The sequence below is a fragment of the Triticum aestivum genome, chromosome 2A (genome assembly GCF_018294505.1).
Source record: "Triticum aestivum cultivar Chinese Spring chromosome 2A, IWGSC CS RefSeq v2.1, whole genome shotgun sequence".
Lineage (NCBI taxonomy): Eukaryota > Viridiplantae > Streptophyta > Magnoliopsida > Poales > Poaceae > Triticum > Triticum aestivum.
In genome coordinates, this window is record NC_057797.1 from 732,640,511 (window position 1) to 732,660,672 (window position 20,162).

The following is a 20,162-nucleotide window of genomic DNA, read 5'->3' on the forward strand; positions in this document are numbered from 1 at the left end:
TTGAATTTGCTGCCACGAGACATAACCGTACATGTCATTTAGGTAGACACACCTTTCTCGTTGTCTTGATTGGCATGGTTACCACACCTGCCAACATGGATATTTTCCCAACCATCATTGACAATACCACTCGGACTAGCCACATGAGAAGAACTAGTCTTAGGCTACAACATAATTAGGAAAAACATTAACTTTCAGTTTTTTAACATAACAAAAAATTCATAATTGCGAGTAACCAAACAAAAAAATCAATATGTGGCAATAATATTCATTAATATAGACATAGAAAATAACTATGTCGTCATGCGAACACACTAGAAGTAACAATTAATTTCCAAACACATCACATAAACAAATATGCAATTAGCTATCTCTCCAAGTACTAGCTAATCCTAAAAATAAAATGGCACAATTGTAAAATGCTTAGACTATCGAATGCGGTTGACCGTTTAGAATGTCTCCAAGGTTGTACCGTAGCAGGCGGTTCCCTAAACAAAACTACTTACAATGCTTTACATTTCGGTGCGCTCCATCTAATGAGAATACTCTCATTCGAAATGGTTTTGCAATTCAGAACCGCCTCCCATTCTTATTTAGGGTTGGCATTTTAATTATTGTTTGCAGCCAGCCCTGCAATTAAAATTCCTAAATAACACTTTCACACACACATTCTCATTCACCACAAAAAACCATTGCATCTCATAATACATTCATATATGTTCAATATGTCAAAGCGACATATACAAAAGTTTTGTAGACTTCACATCCAACATATGAAACACGGTTCTAAAATCCAAAGATTTATATTCCCCTTGTCGTAGTCTACCTATCTTAACTTTTCACGTTGTCTTTTCGGACCAATCACCGCCCGATATCTTCTTTGCCGGAAAACCGCCTCTTGACTAGATTTAAGGACAGCCTCAACTAGTTATTAGAGACGGTTTTGCTACTTTAATCGCATGCATGAGTTTCACGAGGATGATTAACTGCCTCGGTTAGGCTATTAGAGGTGGCTGAAATGTTTTGGGTGAAAACCGCTTCCCTACGTGGAACGCCTCTAATGCCCATTTATGTACTACTAGTGTCTTTCCCTTCTTGGCTCACAGTTGGCGCACTCCCTCATCTCATTTCATCGACAGGTGTGCAGTTTGGCATGCAACCAAGCGGAAGTACGAAACACCGTTGTGCTGAGCACTAACTATGTCGTCAAATCTAGACGCTCTCAATGCAAGCAATCCATATGATAATTGAACAAACCGACAACAAGCACTAGGTAGCTGCAACCTGAAGAGAGAATAATAAGACATGCATGGCGCAAACTAACCCAGCTTACATACTACACTACGTGCGCAGCAGACACTTTTGCATTTGACTGAAAATAATGAGCACAGATCCGCAACGCAGAGAGGATTATATAAAGCCCTTGTGCACCTCTGCATTTTCATCAAGTCTTCTTGACATACACTTCCTACACCACCAAAAGCTAAGCTAGTGCCAACTACGAAGTAGGAGAAGATGGAGAGCTCAAGGAGGGCCCTCCTCCTGGTGGCGATGGCGGCGACGGTCATCGGCCTCGCGAGTGCCAGTTTTCGTGACAACTGTGACATCAAGTGGAACCCCGAGAACGCGGCCTTCTCCGACGACGGCCACGGCCTGACCATGTCCCTAAAGAGCAACTCCTCCGGCTGCTTGCTGCAGACGAAGAAGCAGTTCATCTACGGCAGCGTCTCCACCCTCATCAAGCTCGTCCCGGGGAACTCCGCCGGCACCGTCACCACATACTACGTACGTATCCTATTCCTATAGTATACTTATTACCAATGAGCTTGTACTGCGATACTGACCGTATGTGCACCATTTCATTGATTGTAAATCACCAGACATCGTCCGTGGGGGCCGACCATGACGAGATCGACTTCGAGTTCCTGGGGAACGAGACCGGGCAGCCCTACACGCTGCACACCAACGTGTTCGCCGACGGCGTGGGCAAGAAGGAGATGCAGTTCGTGCCCTGGTTCGACCCCACCGCTGACTTCCATGCCTACACCATCTCCTGGACGCCCTGCATGATCGTCTGGTACGTCGACGACGTCCCCATCCGGGTGTTCCGGAACTACCGGGACAAGGGCATTGCGTACCCGATCAAGCGTCCCATGTTCGGCTACTCCAGCATCTGGTCGGCGGAGGACTGGGCCACGCAGGGCGGCCGCGTCAAGGCCGACTGGTCCAAGGCACCCTTCGTCGCCGGCTACCGCGACATGGTCCTCGACGTCTGCCCCTGCGACGGAGCCGACTCCTGCGTCTACGGCTGCGCCGGGGCGTTCAGCCACGGCGGGCGGCAGCAGAACTGTGCTGGCCTCACCGACCAGCAGCGGGCCAAGATGCAGGAGGTGCAGAAGTCTCACAGGATCTACGACTACTGCGTGGACTACAGGGACAACAAGAAGCCCGGCCCCGAGTGCAGCCTGCCGCAGTACTGATCGACCCATGCATATCCAGCTGCAGTCTGATCGTGGTCGTGGCACGCACCAAGCGGCAATGGTTGGCCGGCCGATCTATCTACCACGTCGCATACACGACCCATTGATTCCATTGGGACTTCATTTATTTATTTATTTGTTTATTTTTGACACAGATATTTTTGTTTTCTCAAGATTTTTCATTCTTGTTGCTCCGCAGATTTTTTTTCCCACTCCAAATTTTGTTCAATGCTTACCCGATTAAGTAATCATGATCGATCTTTTTTGAGTGGATCACATAAGGCATGATTGGTTGCATGCACGAACCAACGAGCCAGGCCCACTTAAGAATCAGGTAAGGCCCTTCACTATGTAGGCCAAAAGTGGTGCCAAATACACTTTGGTTCATTTGGCACCGATGCCCTCCATTGCCCAGCCGGTGCCATACTATTTTTTCAGGGAACCGAAGCAAGTTGGTGCACCAATGCCCACTTCTAGCATTGCAATAAAATATGTTAAACTGTGAAGGATCAACGGGATGAGAGAGAGGAGGACTAGAGAACTCGTACGAAGGATTGAGGGAAAGCTGGCTTGCTCCATTTTTTATGTATACATGTGGTCCCACTTTTCTATGGGCTGCAAAGGCACATAGTGTGACCGGTGCCATAGAAATTTCTCAGAGCATCGATGCCCAATCTGTAATATTTTAATGTACCGGGCACCGATCACATAGTGGAAGGCCTAAGGTTACCCACAACCACAACACACCACGACTACAATAATCTATTGTTCTATGACAAATTTACTATGATAATTTTGGCCTAAATCCCGCGGTGGCACTAAACTTTTCATCTCGATCAAAAGAAAGTTTACCATGCCCAATAGGGTGGTGCTTTTTCATGACCAAAGGAGGGTTACCACCAAAAACATCACATATAAGGAAGATGCATAATTACTTAAAATATGAATTTATTTCGAATTTACAGATCCTATCTGAGATACATGTACCTTTTTCTATAGAGAGAGGTACATGTAGTTCAAATTTGAATAATATCTAGTAATTAACTCGACACTCATTTAAGACCTAAATAATAGCAAATGATTTAAAAAAAATGCTACCTTTGATATGAACACTACAATAGTATGTTCCATGTACAAAACATTTGGAATACCGCAAACAAATATTTTTGTAAGGTCCTATACAAGGTACCTTATCTTGTTATTTCAGAAATAGAAAAATACATAACAAGATGGAACATAAAGGAAGGAAAATCTAAGGGGCCAAAACACATCTCTTCTCTCTCCTTTTCCTTTTTCTTTCATTTCCCTTTACCACCAAATGGGCCAAACCCATGTTTACTTTCCCTTCTTCTTCCCTTTTTCCCTTCTATTTTCGACAACAGGGTCATGGCCCAATAAGACAACTGAGGCCAGCCCAAACTACTACTCTCCAGTTTTGTTCTTTGCATATTTCTTTTTTCAGAAAAATATATATTGAAGTGGCCAAGTTAGTATTGCAATTCTTTATACCAAATTCATACGGACCACCAAATATACGAATAATATATGGAAATATTCATAATTTCCCAAGTATCTATTGATGGCATTTCCATGCAGGTTAATAGTAAGATTTAATTTGTTCTTAATAAATAATTGTAATTCAAGATTCCAATATTTTGTAAATTGTGTGAAATTACATAGATGTATACAATCCAAGTTTAGTGATATGGTGCCATGCCAATTTTAATATATTTTAAAGGTGGTTTTATGACGCCATGCCAATTTTAATATATTTGTACCACATTTAAATTTTATAGAAAAACTAACAAGTGAATGTAAATGTTTCGTTTTTGAACTATATCTGTTCAATATCCTCAAATTGATTTAATGCATAAATAATAAGAAATGGTTTCAGAAAATTGGTTAACTTTGACATGAACAATGCATTCCAGTATGTTCCATCCAGAAATGTTGTTTAGTACTTAGGTTATAAATATTTGGAAGGTATATACTTGTGCACACTAGTGTTAAAGAATATTGTAGTCCAAACTATAAGTGAAATGGTGAAGACTTTTTTGCCCAGGTGGGTTGTGCCCCCCCGGGGCCCCCCCAGGTGCTTCTCTTGCCCACTAGATGTCTTCTGGTCCAAAAAAATCTCCAAAAAGTTTTGCTGCATTTGGACTCTGTTTGATATTGATTTTCCGCGATGTAAAAACAAGCAAAAAATAGCAACTGGCACTGAGCACTATATCAATAGGTTAGTCCCAAAAAATGTGCCCACCTCGATGGCCTCCCGCACCGCCTCTTCTCTCTATAAATGCCCAAATATTCCAAAAACCCTAGGGGGGTCGACAAAATTTTGTTCCAGCCGCCGCCAGTTCCAGAACCATGAGATCCAATCTAGAGCCCTTCTCCGGCACTCTGTCGGAGGGGGGGGGGGTCATCACCGGTGGCCATCTTCATCATCCCGGCGGCCACCATGATGAGGAGGGAGTAGTCCTCCCTCGGGGATGAGGGTATGTCACAGTAGCTATGTGTTGTATCTTGATGTAACGCGGGCTTTGTTGACATAGATGAATCATATGGAGTTTTTACCCTCTCTATCTTCTTGATGAATTGAGTTTTCCCTTTGAAGTTTTTTTATCGGATTGAGTCTTTAAGGATTTGAGAGCACTTAATATATGTTTTGCATGAGGATATCTATAGTGACATTGGGATATATAATTGAGTTACTTGATGTATATTATTGTGATCAACTTGCGGGTTCCGTGACTTTAGGACCTATGCATAGGAGTTGGCACACGTTCTCATCTCGACTCTCGATATATATTTTGGGGCACTCCTTGGGAATCAAATAAATGAATCTGAAATAGTGTGATGCTTATCGTATGAACAAACCCACGGATATTTGCGGTGACATTGGAATATCTAGGTGACATTAGGGCTTTGGTTGATTTGCATCTTAAGGTGTTATTCTAAGGAATAGCTTTGTGGGGGTTTCATGCCCGACAACAATGTCAGGACCCCGATTCCAAGTCACATCGATCTAGCCGGTAACACCTCATATCACTTTGCGGCCTCACGCACGGTATTCCCATGGGTGTCGCCTTACCATGGCCCGGGACCGTTTGCGCCTTTTGGCTCACATATATGATAGTGTCGCTAGCATCCATATGACAGAGAACCCGGGCCGACATGACTAGTCGTGAACCCAAAGTGGCACTAACTTATGGGGACAGGCATACATGAATCAACATCGAGCATGTCGGTCAGCAGCGTGCGAATCCGGGCTGTAGCACTGGGCTAACAGGACTCCGGTGAACCGGGCTGTAGTAGGCTAGGCAGGACTCCGGATGTCACCGCGTGACATTTCCCCGAAGGAACAGACACAGGAACGAAGTGAATCACATGCCGGCCAGTCAAGTGTTCCGGAGCAGTAGTGTTGGGCTAGCAGGACTCCGGTGAACCGGGCTGTAGCGGACTACTATGGCTCATGGAAGCACAAGACTATATTTCCCCATAAGAGAGGCTACCAAGGATAAACAACTAGGTTGTCGGATCCCACACATACCAAGCATTTCAATCATACACACAATATGCTTGATATGTGTAAATACAACATGGCATCACAACAAAACTCTACGACTCAAAGTGTTTATTCAATAGGCTCTGAGGAGCGAGATATTACAAACATGGGTCTCATGACCCAACATTCAGAGCATACAAGTCAAAGCACATGCGGAAGCTTAACATGTGTAAGTACAGACATCTACAAATGAAAAAGGCTAAGAAGCCTGACTATCTACCAGATCTTGCCGAGGGCACAAGATCGTAGCTGAGGTATCAAGCTAAACGTCGAAGTCCACACGGAACTACTAGAGAGACTGACGTCTCTCTGCAAAACATAATTTAAGCAAACGTGAGTACAAATGTACCCAGCAAGACTTACATCAGAACTAACTACATATGCATCGGTATCACCAAGGGGGGGGGGTGGAGTTTAACTGCAGCAAGCCAGCTTTGACTCGGTGGCTATCTTAAACCACACAAGTCTCTAGTCTAGGTTTATCGCCTATTCGGGTTCCATCCACGAGGAGATCCGCCCGGAGTTTCGCTCACAACCCCAAACGATGTGTGCAGGGTTCCTGAGACACCAAACGGGCGCCCGGTACACCGTGCCACGGTGTATCTACCACATCATAGCCCACCCCTACGGTCAGCGCTATGCACGGCCACCAACACATATCCTATAAACACCAGAAACTAGTTGCAACTCCTAGACAGAGGACTAGGGCAGTTAAAAAGTCGAGAGGGTCAATTAAGGATCCCAATGAGTGGTAGTAGCTATTCATGGATCACAAACACAAAACTCAGTTTCTAAGAACGATTTCACTGAGACAACCCACCATGTACTCCTACATGGCCTCTCACCGCTACCTTTACCAAATCGTGTTCACACACTTAGCTCACACATTAGGACATGTTCATCACCATTCCAATTCATCCTCGATGAATCAGACCTGACTCAACTCTACGCGGTAGCAGGCATGACAAACAAACATGAATGAGTAGGCACATCAGGGCTCAAACAACTCCTACTTATGCTAGTGTTTTTTTAGAGAAAATGCTCAAAAGCCCGGCTTTGAATTAACAAAGCCATCAACCGGCCAGGAGGACAAATCATAGAGGGTTACAAGAGGAAAAAACTAAAAACAGGAGAAAAGGAAAGAAAAATAGCTGATACACAGCGCTGGACAGAACAGCTCAAAGGCAACAACAGCTGCGAGGAACAAGCAGTGCTAATGCCATCACCCTACACTAGGACCAACACCTGAGGGAAGCAATGGTCTTGAATTAAGGCACCACCGAGGATGCATCGTACCCTTGTCCAAACTCAAGAGACCGCCATGGGCAAGAAACAAGTGTCTTCGCCGCCACAGAGGGCCACAACCCTCTTGTCCTGGCTCGTAGGACGCCGCACCGTCGAAGCGAAGCGAATCACCAGATCCCACTTGGACTTGGACACCATGGCTGCTAGGAGAGGAGCAAGCGCAGACCAGCAAACTTGGGCCGAACTCCGTCGAAATGCCATCACCGCCACCGGCTCAGCCACAGTGCAGGACGAAAGCCGTTAGAGCAGGCGCAAGTGAACAAGGCCAGCACAAGCCGCCAGCCGCCACCACTGCTATCCCCGAACGACGCCTCCAAGAAGGAATACGACATCGCAACACCGTCGCCGCCCAAATAGGGGACCAAGGTCTTCACCACTAAGCAAGGGGCAGGAAGAGGAGGAGGGGAACCTCACCGAAGCCTCCAAGGAGGGGATCGGTGCCAAAGGCGTCGACTTCGCTATGGCCGCCGCGCTGGCGAAGGGGTTACCCCAGTTCCCACTCACAGCCTCGAGCTCCCAACAACCCGAGCCGAAGGACAGCACCAAGAGGGACGCTGGCCATCGGAATCAGAAGGGGATCGAGCATATCGGGCAAGATGAGGCGGGCCTTCTCCACAAGACGCCAATGAGGTCCGCGCGGAGACCACCGCGTCGCGACCCACGCCCGCTGCCCCCTTGCTACCCGCGCAGCCAAGAGGATAGCCATCCAGCGCCCACCGACGCCACCTGCCGAGGGATCCATGCCGGGCTCACCATCCGGGGCCGCCGCCCCGGCACCCTAGGCCCTCCACGAGATGCGGAGCAGCCAAATCCCCGCCGCCACCATCATAGATGACGCGCGTGCGAGCCGGGGCGCACCTCAGGTGGCGGCGGAGTGGAAGGAGGAGTGGGGAAGGGGGATGGCGGCGCTAGGGTTGGGAACCCTCGACTCGCCTCAGAGAGACGACGCGAGGGTCGGGGGTGCTAGTGGGTTTCATCTATTTACTGTGGCAATGACAGGTCATGCAGAGGAAAGGGGTTCAACTACCGCAACATGTAACAATTGAATCGTTGTTGTCTTAATGCAGTAAAAGAGAGCAGGAGCGAGAGAGTGGGATTGTATCGGAATGAACAAGGGGGTTTTGCTTGCCTGGCACTCCTGAAGATAATATAGCTCTTCATCAGTGTCATCGATCACGTCGTCGGAAACATCGTCTATTGAGAGGGGATGGTTACCGGCAAACAGAAAAGGACACAATCAATGCGATGCAACAATATGATGCACGATCATGACATGGCAATATGCTTGTGTTTGAGCTAATGCAACTAGAGTCCAGATTATATGAAGTTGGTTTGAACCCAAGGTTCAAATTCAAACTTCATATGTGAATAATCAAATGCCACTTACATAGTTTGTCCTAAACAGTGATGTTAACTTGCTCAAACATGCATGAACATGGCATAAACAGATTCTTTATATTTTTCTGATCATTTTTCATATATAACTTATTTCCATTGGAGTTATAGGTTATTTTCTATGATTTTTCAAAGTTTTGGATATTTTCTGAAATAAATAAATCATTTAAGATTTATTTAAATTCCAGAAAAGGATTACTGCGTCAACCTGACATTGTCATTACGTCAGCAGGTCAATGGGGCACGGTCCAGGTCAAACCTGACCATCGGGACCCAGTGGTCAGTGACCCTAGGCTTGTTAGGTCACGGACAGGTGGGCCCGGTCAACGGCCACGTCAACACTGACACGTGGGTCCACCGGGATTAGATCAAGTCTAACTAATTCTGTTAGGGGTTTAAATAAATCAGCGGGGCCCGACTGTCAGTGGCTAGGGGCTTAGTTAGCGGGGTGATTAACCCCTAACAGTGGCTATCACCGGTGGCTAATCGTCGGCGTAACCAGGACGCGGCGGCGTTGCCCGTGCGGCCAACTCCGGCGGCAGGAGCAAGCGGGGCTGGTCTCGTTGGAACGGCCGTGATGCGGCGCGTCCAACGGTGGTGGTTGCAGGGGCTGGGGCGGCCGGGGACGACGGCGAGGAGCTCGGTCGTGGCGGCCGGCGTTCGGGTGTGCGCGGGAGCGCGGCTACGCTGTGCAAACGGGCGGGGCGAAGCACTGGAAATGCTCTACGCGGTGCAGCGAGCTCGGTGGACACGCGCCCGAGACCAAATGGTCACCGGAGTGTCGGCGGCGGCGAGCGCAGGTGGCGGCGGGGTTTGGTCATCGGCGAAATGGCGACTACAGCGTGCAACCGAGAAAACAGAGAGGGGGATGATACGTCTCCAACGTATCTATAATTTTTGATTGCTCCATGCTATATTATCTACTGTTTTGGGCAATATTGGGCTTTATTTTCCACTTTTATATTATTTTTGGGACTAACGTATTAACTGGAGGCCCAGCCCAGATTTGCTGTTTTATGCCTATTTCGGTGTTTCGAAGAAAAGGAATATCAAACGGAGTCGAAACGGAACGAAATCAACTGGAGAAGTTATTTTTGGAAGGAAACCTACCGGATAGACTTGGACCCTATGTCAGAAGATGAAGGAGGAGCTCACGAGGGTAGGGGGCGCGCCCACCCCCCTGGGGCACGCCCCCTTGCCTCGTGGCCACCCCTTCGGTCCACCGACGTACTCCTTTCACCCATATATACCCACGTATCCTAAAACTTCCAGAACAGAGATTAGATCGGGAGTTCCGCCACCAGAAGCCTCCGTAGCCACCGAAAGCCAATCTAGACCCGTTTCGGCACCCTGCCGGAGGGGGCAATCCTTCACAGGTGGCCATCTTCATCATCCCGACGCTCTCCATGACGAGGAGGGAGTAGTTCTCCCTCGGGGCTGAGGGTATGTACCAGTAGCTATGTGTTTGATCTCTCTCTCTCTCTCTCTCGTGTTCTTGATTTGGCACGATCTTGATGTATCGCGAGCTTTGCTATTATAGTTGGATCTTATGTTTCTCCTCCCCCTCTTCTCTCTTGTAATGAATTGAGTTTTCCCCTTTTGAAGTAATCTTATTGGATTGAGTCTTTAAAGCTTTGAGAACACTTGATGTATGTCTTGCTGTGGATATCTATGGTGACAATGGGATATCACGTGATTCACTTGATGTATGTTTTGGTGATCAACTTGCGGGTTCCGCCCATGAACCTATGCATAGGGGTTGGCACACGTTTTCGTCGTGATTCTCCGGTAGAACTTTGGGGCACTCTTTGAGGTCCTTTGTGTTGGTTGAATAGATGAATCTGAGATTGTGTGATGCATATCATATAATCATACCCACGGATACTTGAGGTGACATTGGAGTATCTAGGTGACATTAGGGTTTTGATTGATTTGTGTCTTAAGGTGTTATGCTAGTACGAACTCTAGGGCTGTTTGTGACACTTATAGGAATAGCCCAACGGATTGATTGGAAAGAATAACTTTGAGGTGGTTTCATACCCTATCATAATCTCTTCGTTCGTTCTCCGCTATTAGTGACTTTGGAGTGACTCTTTCTTGCATGTTGAGGGATAGTTATGTGATCCAACTATGTTATTATTGTTGAGCGAACTTACACTAGCGAAAGTATGAACCCTAGGCCTTGTTTACCATCATTGCAATACCGTTTATGCTCACTTTTACCATTATTTACCTTGCTATTTTTATAATTTCAGATTACAAATACCTTTATCTACTATCCATATACCACTTGTATCACCATCTCTTCGCCGAACTAGTGCACCTATACAATTTACCATTGTATTGGGTGTGTTGGGGACACAAGAGACTCTTTGTTATTTGGTTGCAGGGTTGCTTGAGAGAGACCATCTTCATCCTACGCCTCCTACGGATTGATAAACCTTAGGTCATCCACTTGAGGGTAATTTGCTACTGTCCTACAAACCTCTGCACTTGGAGGCCCAACAACGTCTACAAGAAGAAGGTTGTGTAGTAGACATCAAGCTCTTTTCTGGTGCCGTTGCCGGGGGGGTGAGTGCTTGAAGGTATATCTTTAGATCTTGCAATCGGATCTTTTAGTTTCTTGTTTTATCACTAGTTTAGTTTATAAAAGAAAACTATAAAAAATGGAATTGAGTTTGTCTCATACACTTCACCTTTTTAATATCTTTCGTGAGCATGATGGAAAGGATAATTGTGCTCAAGTGCTAGAAGAAGAAATCTATAAAATGTTTGGCACTAAATATTTGAATGATGAGCATGATTGCAATGTTGTTAGTACGAATTCTTTGAATATCCATGATGCTAATGATGATTGCACTAGTTATGATGAAAATGGCTCCTATAAACATGTCAATTTTTGTGGAGTAGACTGGGTTTGCAAGTACACACCAAATAGGGAAGATAGATATTGCAAGAGGCATAAGTACTTAGAAACCAAATTGTTGCAAGAAGATCTAGATGAATGTGCTGAAAATTTGTCTTTTCTTAGCCCTACTTGTGAACTTTGCAATGAACGTGATCATTTTCAGTGCCCAATGCAAATTGTTTCATGAGCGTATCGTGTCCAAAAATTGTGATGACTTGATTTCCCTTGCACATCATAATGAACTTGGTTTGCTCTTGGGTTATGAAGAAATTAAACGTAGAACTAAGGATATTCCAAAAATTGCCCTTGATAAAATTCTTCATTTTGATCTAGAGGAAATTTATATGTATTGCGCGGTGAATTGCATTGAAAATCCTTATATTGCCAATTACATAAAGAAAAGAAAACAAATAGAGGATGAAGAAAATACTAATGAAAGGGAAGAGACTTCTCAATATCCTCCTATTATTTCTTATGATGAATCAGGTAACGAGGAGGAGCCTCCTATTCAACCAATCTCATTAATAAGGAGCTCCAAAAAGAGGATTGAACCCACACATGATGTGGTGAAGAATAAGAAAAGAAAAAGGAAGAGAGGTAAAAAGATATCTCTTCCAAATAATGCTGCTCCTATTATTGTTGTGCCTCATGAAAATGAAGATGATACACTTGATGATGATCTCGTTATGCCTATTGCTTGTTGTGATGATTATGATTGGGAAGATAATGATACTTCTTACGATCTTGAAAATCTTTTTGGCACTTGCTTGGAAGAATATGATAATTGCTATACTATTGGTGCTATCCATACTATTAATGATGAGAGTGATTATGCTTATAATATGAAAAGGCCCAAGCTTGGGGATGCTATGTTTGATGAAGATGATGTTTTTGAGAATATATTTGCTGCAATTAATGTTTGTCCCAAGCTTGGGGATGCTACGCTTAATGAAGATGATATTTTTAGTATCCCAAGTTTTGATATGCAAATTTATAATGATAATAACATGCCTCCTACTTATGATAATTATGTAGGGGAACGTAGTAATTTCAAAAAAAATCCTACGCACACGCAAGATCATGGTGATGCACAGCAACGAGAGGGGAGAGTGTTGTCTACGTACCCTCGTAGACCAGAAGCGGAAGCGTTACAACAACGCGGTTGATGTAGTCGTACGTCTTCACGGCCCGACCGATCAAGCACTAAAACTACGGCACCTCCGAGTTTTTGCACATGTTCAGCTCGATGATGATCCCCGGACTCCGATCCAGCAAAGTGTCGGGGATGAGTTCCGTCAGCATGACGGCGTGGTGACGATCTTGATGTTCTACCGTCGCAGGGCTTCGCCTAAGCACCACTACAATATTATCGAGGATTATGGTGGAGTGGGGCACCGCACACAGCTAAGAGATCAATGATCAATTGTTGTGTCTCTGGGGTGCCCCCTGCCCCCGTATATAAAGGAGTGGAGGAGGGGGCCGGCCAAGGAGGGTGGCGCGCCCAAGGGGGGGAGTCCAACTCCCACCGGGAGTAGGACTCCCCTTTTTCCTATTAGGAGTAGGAGAGGGAAGGAAGAGGAAGGAGGGAGGAAGGAAAGGGGGGCCGGCCCCCTCCCAATTCGGATTGGGCTTGGGGGGCGCGCCCCCTCCCTTGCTCCTTTCCCCTCCTTTCCACTAAGGCCCAATAAGGCCCATATACCTCCCGGGGGGTTCCGATAACCTCCCGGTGATCCGGTATTGTCCCAATCTTACCCGGAACCTTTCCGGTGTCCAAATATAGTCGTCCAATATATCGATCTTTATGTCTCGACCATTTCGAGACTCCTCGTCAAGTCCGTGATCACATCCGGGACTCCGAACAACCTTCGGTACATCAAAATATATAAACTCATAATGAAACTGTCATCGTAACGTTAAGCGTGCGGACCCTACGGGTTCGAGAACAATGTAGACATGACCGAGACACGTCTCCGGTCAATAACCAATAGCGGAACCTGGATGCTCATATTGGCTCCTACATATTCTACGAAGATCTTTATCGGTCAGACCGCATAACAACATACGTTGTTCCCTTTGTCATCGGTATGTTACTTGCCCGAGATTCGATCGTCGGTATCTCAATACCTAGTTCAATCTCGTTACCGGCAAGTCTCTTTACTCGTTCCGTAATACATCATCTTGCAACTAACTTATTAGTTGCATTGCTTGCAAGGCTTAAGTGATGTGTATTACCGAGAGGGCCCAGAGATACCTCTCCGACAATCGGAGCGACAAATCCTAATCTCGAAATACGCCAACCCAACATGTACCTTTGGAGACACCTGTAGAGCACCTTTATAATCACCCAGTTACGTTGTGACGTTTGGTAGCACACAAAGTGTTCCTCCGGTAAACGGGAGTTGCATAATCTCATAGTCATAGGAACATGTATAAGTCATGAAGAAAGCAATAGCAACATACTAAACGATCGGGTGCTAAGCTAATGGAATGGGTCATGTCAATCACATCATTCTCCTAATGATGTGATCCCGTTAATCAAATGACAACTCATGTCTATGGTTAGGAAACATAACCATCTTCGATTAACGAGCTAGTCAAGTAGAGGCATACTAGTGACACTTTGTTTGTCTATGTATTCACACAAGTATTACGTTTCCGGTTAATACAATTCTAGCATGAATAATAAACATTTATCATGATATAAGGAAATAAATAATAACTTTATTATTGCCTCTAGGGCATATTTCCTTCAGTCTCCCACTTGCACTAGAGTCAATAATCTAGATTACACAGTAATGATTCTAACACCCATGGAGCCTTGGTGCTGATCATGTTTTGCTCGTGGAAGAGGCTTAGTCAATGGGTCTGCTACATTCAGATCCGTATGTATCTTGCAAATCTCTATGTCTCCCACCTGGACTAGATCCCGGATGGAATTGAAGCGTCTCTTGATGTGCTTGGTTCTCTTGTGAAATCTGGATTCCTTTGCCAAGGCAATTGCACCAGTATTGTCACAAAAGATTTTCATTGGACCCGATGCACTAGGTATGACACCTAGATCGGATATGAACTCCTTCATCCAGACTCCTTCGTTTGCTGCTTCCGAAGCAGCTATGTACTCCGCTTCACATGTAGATCCCGCCACGACGCTTTGTTTAGAACTGCACCAACTGACAGCTCCACCGTTTAATGTAAATACGTATCCGGTTTGCGATTTAGAATCGTCCGGATCAGTGTCAAAGCTTGCATCAACGTAACCATTTACGATGAGCTCTTTGTCACCTCCATATACGAGAAACATATCCTTAGTCCTTTTCAGGTATTTCAGGATGTTCTTGACCGCTGTCCAGTGATCCACTCCTGGATTACTTTGGTACCTCCCTGCTAGACTTATAGCAAGGCACACATCAGGTCTGGTACACAGCATTGCATACATGATAGAGCCTATGGCTGAAGCATAGGGAACATCTTTCATTTTCTCTCTATCTTCTGCAGTGGTCGGGCATTGAGTCTTACTCAACTTCACACCTTGTAACACAGGCAAGAATCCTTTCTTTGCTTGATCCATTTTGAACTTCTTCAAAACTTTGTCAAGGTATGTGCTTTGTGAAAGTCCAATTAAGCGTCTTGATCTATCTCTATAGATCTTAATGCCCAATATGTAAGCAGCTTCACCGAGGTCTTTCATTGAAAAACTCTTATTCAAGTATCCCTTTATGCTATCCAGAAATTCTATATCATTTCCGATTAGCAATATGTCATCCACATATAATATCAGAAATGCTACAGAGCTCCCACTCACTTTCTTGTAAATACAGGCTTCTCCAAAAGTCTGTACAAAACCAAATGCTTTGATCACACTATCAAAGCGTTTATTCCAACTCCGAGATGCTTGCACCAGTCCATAAATGGATCGCTGGAGCTTGCACACTTTGTTAGCTCCTTTTGGATCGACAAAACCTTCCGGCTGCATCATATACAACTCTTCTTCCAGAAATCCATTCAGGAATGCAGTTTTGACATCCATCTGCCAAATTTCATAATCATAAAATGCGGCAATTGCTAACATGATTCGGACAGACTTAAGCATCGCTACGGGTGAGAAGGTCTCATCGTAGTCAATTCCTTGAACTTGTCGAAAACCTTTTGCGACAAGTCGAGCTTTGTAGACAGTAACATTACCGTCAGCGTCAGTCTTCTTCTTGAAGATCCATTTATTTTCAATTGCTTGCCGATCATTGGGCAAGTCAACCAAAGTCCACACTTTGTTCTCATACATGGATCCCATCTCAGATTTCATGGCTTCAAGCCATTTTGCGGAATCTGGGCTCACCATTGCTTCTTCATAGTTCGTAGGTTCATCATGATCTAGTAGCATGACTTCCAGAACAGGATTACCGTACCACTCTGGTGCGGATCTTACTCTGGTTGATCTACGAGGTTCAGTAGTAACTTGTTCTGAAGTTTCATGATCATCATCATTAGCTTCCTCACTAATTGGTGTAGGTGTCACAGAAACCGGTTTCTGTGATGTACTACTTTCCAATAAGGGAGCAGGTACAGTTACCTCATCAAGTTCTACTTTCCTCCCACTCACTTCTTTCGAGAGAAACTCCTTCTCTAGAAAGGATCCATTCTTAGCAACAAATGTCTTGCCTTCGGATCTGTGATAGAAGGTGTACCCAACAGTCTCCTTCGGGTATCCTATGAAGACACATTTCTCCGATTTGGGTTCGAGCTTATCAGGTTGAAGCTTTTTCACATAAGCATCGCAGCCCCAAACTTTCAGAAACGACAACTTTGGTTTCTTGCCAAACCATAGTTCATAAGGCGTCGTCTCAACGGATTTTGATGGTGCCCTATTTAACGTGAATGCGGCCGTCTCTAAAGCATAACCCCAAAACGATAGCGGTAAATCTGTAAGAGACATCATAGATCGCACCATATCAAGTAAAGTACGATTACGACGTTCGGACACACCATTACGCTGTGGTGTTCCGGGTGGCGTGAGTTGCGAAACTATTCCGCATTGTTTCAAATGTAAACCAAACTCGTAACTCAAATATTCTCCTCCACGATCAGATCGTAGAAACTTTATTTTCTTGTTACGATGATTTTCAACTTCACTCTGAAATTCTTTGAACTTTTCAAATGTTTCAGACTTATGTTTCATTAAGTAGATATACCCATATCTGCTTAAATCATCTGTGAAGGTGAGAAAATAACGATATCCGCCACGAGCTTCAACATTCATTGGACCACATACATCTGTATGTATGATTTCCAACAAATCTGTTGCTCTCTCCATAGTACCGGAGAACGGCGTTTTAGTCATCTTGCCCATGAGGCACGGTTCGCAAGTACCAAGTGATTCATAATCAAGTGGTTCCAAAAGTCCATCAGTATGGAGTTTCTTCATGCGCTTTACACCGATATGACCTAAACGGCAGTGCCACAAATAAGTTGCACTATCATTATCAACTCTGCATCTTTTGGCTTCAACATTATGAATATGTGTATCACTACTATCGAGATTCATCAAAAATAGACCACTCTTCAAGGGTGCATGACCATAAAAGATATTACTCATATAAATAGAACAACCATTATTCTCTGATTTAAATGAATAACCGTCTCGCATCAAACAAGATCCAGATATAATGTTCATGCTCAACGCTGGCACCAAATAACAATTATTTAGGTCTAATACTAATCCCGATGGTAGATGTAGAGGTAGCGTGCCGACCGCGATCACATCGACTTTGGAACCATTTCCCACGCGCATCGTCACCTCGTCCTTCGCCAGTGTTCGCTTAATCCGTAGTCCCTGTTTCGAGTTGCAAATATTAGCAACAGAACCAGTATCAAATACCCAGGTGCTACTGCGAGCTCTAGTAAGGTACACATCAATAACATGTATATCACATATACCTTTGTTCACCTTGCCATCCTTCTTATCCGCCAAATACTTGGGGCAGTTCCGCTTCCAGTGACCAGTCTGCTTGCAGTAGAAGCACTCAGTTTCAGGCTTAGGTCCAGACTTGGGTTTCTTCTCCTGAGCAGCAACTTGCTTGCTGTTCTTCTTGAAGTTCCCCTTCTTCTTCCCCTTGCCATTTTTCTTGAAACTAGTGGTCTTGTTGACCATCAACACTTGATGCTCCTTCTTGATTTCTACCTCCGCCGCTTTTAGCATTGTGAAGAGCTCGGGAATTGTCTTATCCATCCCTTGCATATTATAGTTCATCATGAAAGCTCTTGTAGCTAGGTGGAAGTGATTGGAGAATTCTGTCAATGACGCAATCATCCGGAAGATTAACTCCCAGTTGAATCAAGTGATTATTATACCCAGACATTTTGAGTATATGCTCACTGACAGAACTGTTCTCCTCCATCTTGCAGCTATAGAACTTATTGGAGACTTCATATCTCTTAATCCGGGCATTTGCTTGAAATATTAGCTTCAACTCCTGGAACATCTCATATGCTCCATGACGTTCAAAATGTCGTTGAAGACCTGGTTCTAAGCCGTAAAGCATGGCACATTGAACTATCGAGTAGTCATCAGCTTTGCTCTGCCAGACGTTCTTAACGTCGTCAGTTGCATCAGCAGCAGGCCTGGCACCCAGCGGTGCTTCCAGGACGTAATTCTTCTGTGCAGCAATGAGGATAATCCTCAAGTTACGGACCCAGTCCGTATAATTGCTACCATCATCTTTCAACTTTGCTTTCTCAAGGAACGCATTAAAATTCAACGGAACAACAGCACGGGCCATCTATCTACAATCAAACATAAACAAGCAAGATACTATCAGGTACTAAGTTCATGATAAATTTAAGTTCAATTAATCATATTACTTAAGAACTCCCACTTAGAAAGACATCCCTCTAATCTTCTAAGTGATCACGTGATCCAAATCAACTAAACCATAACCGATCATCACGTGAAATGGAGTAGTTTTCAATGGTGAACATCACTATGTTGATCATATCTACTATATGATTCACGCTCGACCTTTCGGTCTCAGTGTTCCGAGGCCATATCTGCATATGCTAGGCTCGTCAAGTTTAACCTGAGTATTCTGCGTGTGCAAAACTGGCTTGCACCCGTTGTAGATGGACGTAGAGCTTATCACACCCGATCATCACGTGGTGTCTGGGCACGACGAACTTTGGCAACGGTGCATACTCAGGGAGAACACTTTTATCTTGAAATTTAGTGAGAGATCATCTTATAATGCTACCGTCAATCAAAGCAAGATAAGATGCATAAAAGATAAACATCACATGCAATCAATATAAGTGATATGATATGGCCATCATCATCTTGTGCTTGTGATCTCCATCTCCGAAGCATCGTCATGATCACCATCGTCACCGGCGCGACACCTTGATCTCCATCGTAGCATCGTTGTCGTCTCGCCAATCTTATGCTTCTACGACTATCGCTACCGCTTAGTGATAAAGTAAAGCATTACAGGGCGATTGCATTGCATACAATAAAGCGACAACCATATGGCTCCTGCCAGTTGCCGATAACTTGGTTACAAAACATGATCATCTCATACAATAAAATTTAGCATCATGCCTTGACCATATCACATCACAACATGCCCTGCAAAAACAAGTTAGACGTCCTCTACTTTGTTTGTTGCAAGTTTTACGTGGCTGCTACGGGCTTAGCAAGAACCAATCTTACCTACGCATCAAAAACCACAACGATAGTTTGTCAAGTTGGTGCTGTTTTAACCTTCGCAAGGACCGGGCGTAGCCACACTCGGTTCAACTAAAGTTGGAGAAACTGACACCCGCCAGCCACCTGTGTGCAAAGCACGTCGGTAGAACCAGTCTCGCGTAAGCGTACGCGTAATGTCGGTCCGGGCCGCTTCATCCAACAATACCGCCGAACCAAAGTATGACATGCTGGTAAGCAGTATGACTTATATCGCCCACAACTCACTTGTGTTCTACTCGTGCATATAACATCAACACATAAAACCTAGGCTCGGATGCCACTGTTGGGGAACGTAGTAATTTCAAAAAAATTCCTACGCACACGCAAGATCATGGTGATGCACACAACGAGAGGGGAGAGTGTTGTCTACGTACCCTCGTAGACCGGAAGCGGAAGCGTTATAACAACGCGGTTGATGTAGTCGTACGTCTTCACGGCCCGACCGATCAAGCACCGAAACTACGGCACCTCCGAGTTTTTGCACACGTTCAGCTCGATGACGATCCCCGGACTCCGATCCAGCAAAGTGTCGGGGATGAGTTCCGTCAGCACGACGGCGTGGTGACGATCTTGATGTTCTACCGTCGCAGGGCTTCGCCTAAGCACCGCTACAATATTATCGAGGATTATGGTGGAGGGGGGCACCGCACACGGCTAAGAGATCAATGATCAATTGTTGTGTCTCTGGGGTGCCCCCTGCCCCCGTATATAAAGGAGTGGAGGAGGGGGCCGGCCAAGGAGGGTGGCGCGCCCAAGGGGGGAGTCCAACTCCCACCG

At 45.1% G+C, this 20,162-nt stretch overlaps 1 protein-coding gene across 1 annotated transcript; it reads left to right on the forward strand.

The window, feature by feature from the left end:
- The first annotated feature begins 1,461 nt into the window (after positions 1-1,461).
- Positions 1,462-2,634, forward strand: LOC123186286 (probable xyloglucan endotransglucosylase/hydrolase protein 12). Its single transcript, XM_044598070.1, has 2 exons — positions 1,462-1,785; positions 1,881-2,634. Exons 1-2 carry the CDS (start codon positions 1,516-1,518, stop codon positions 2,478-2,480), a joined length of 870 nt encoding a protein of 289 aa, XP_044454005.1. The 5' UTR covers positions 1,462-1,515; the 3' UTR covers positions 2,481-2,634.
- Positions 2,635-20,162: the final 17,528 nt, after the last annotated feature.

Bases quoted from the DNA above. Each gene is read 5' to 3' on its own strand.
- LOC123186286 (XM_044598070.1), top strand. From the start codon at position 1,516: ATGGAGAGCTCAAGGAGGGCCCTCCTCCTGGTGGCGATGGCGGCGACG. The intron at 1,786-1,880 runs GTACGTATCCTA...GTAAATCACCAG, and splicing joins GCACCGTCACCACATACTAC to ACATCGTCCGTGGGGGCCGA.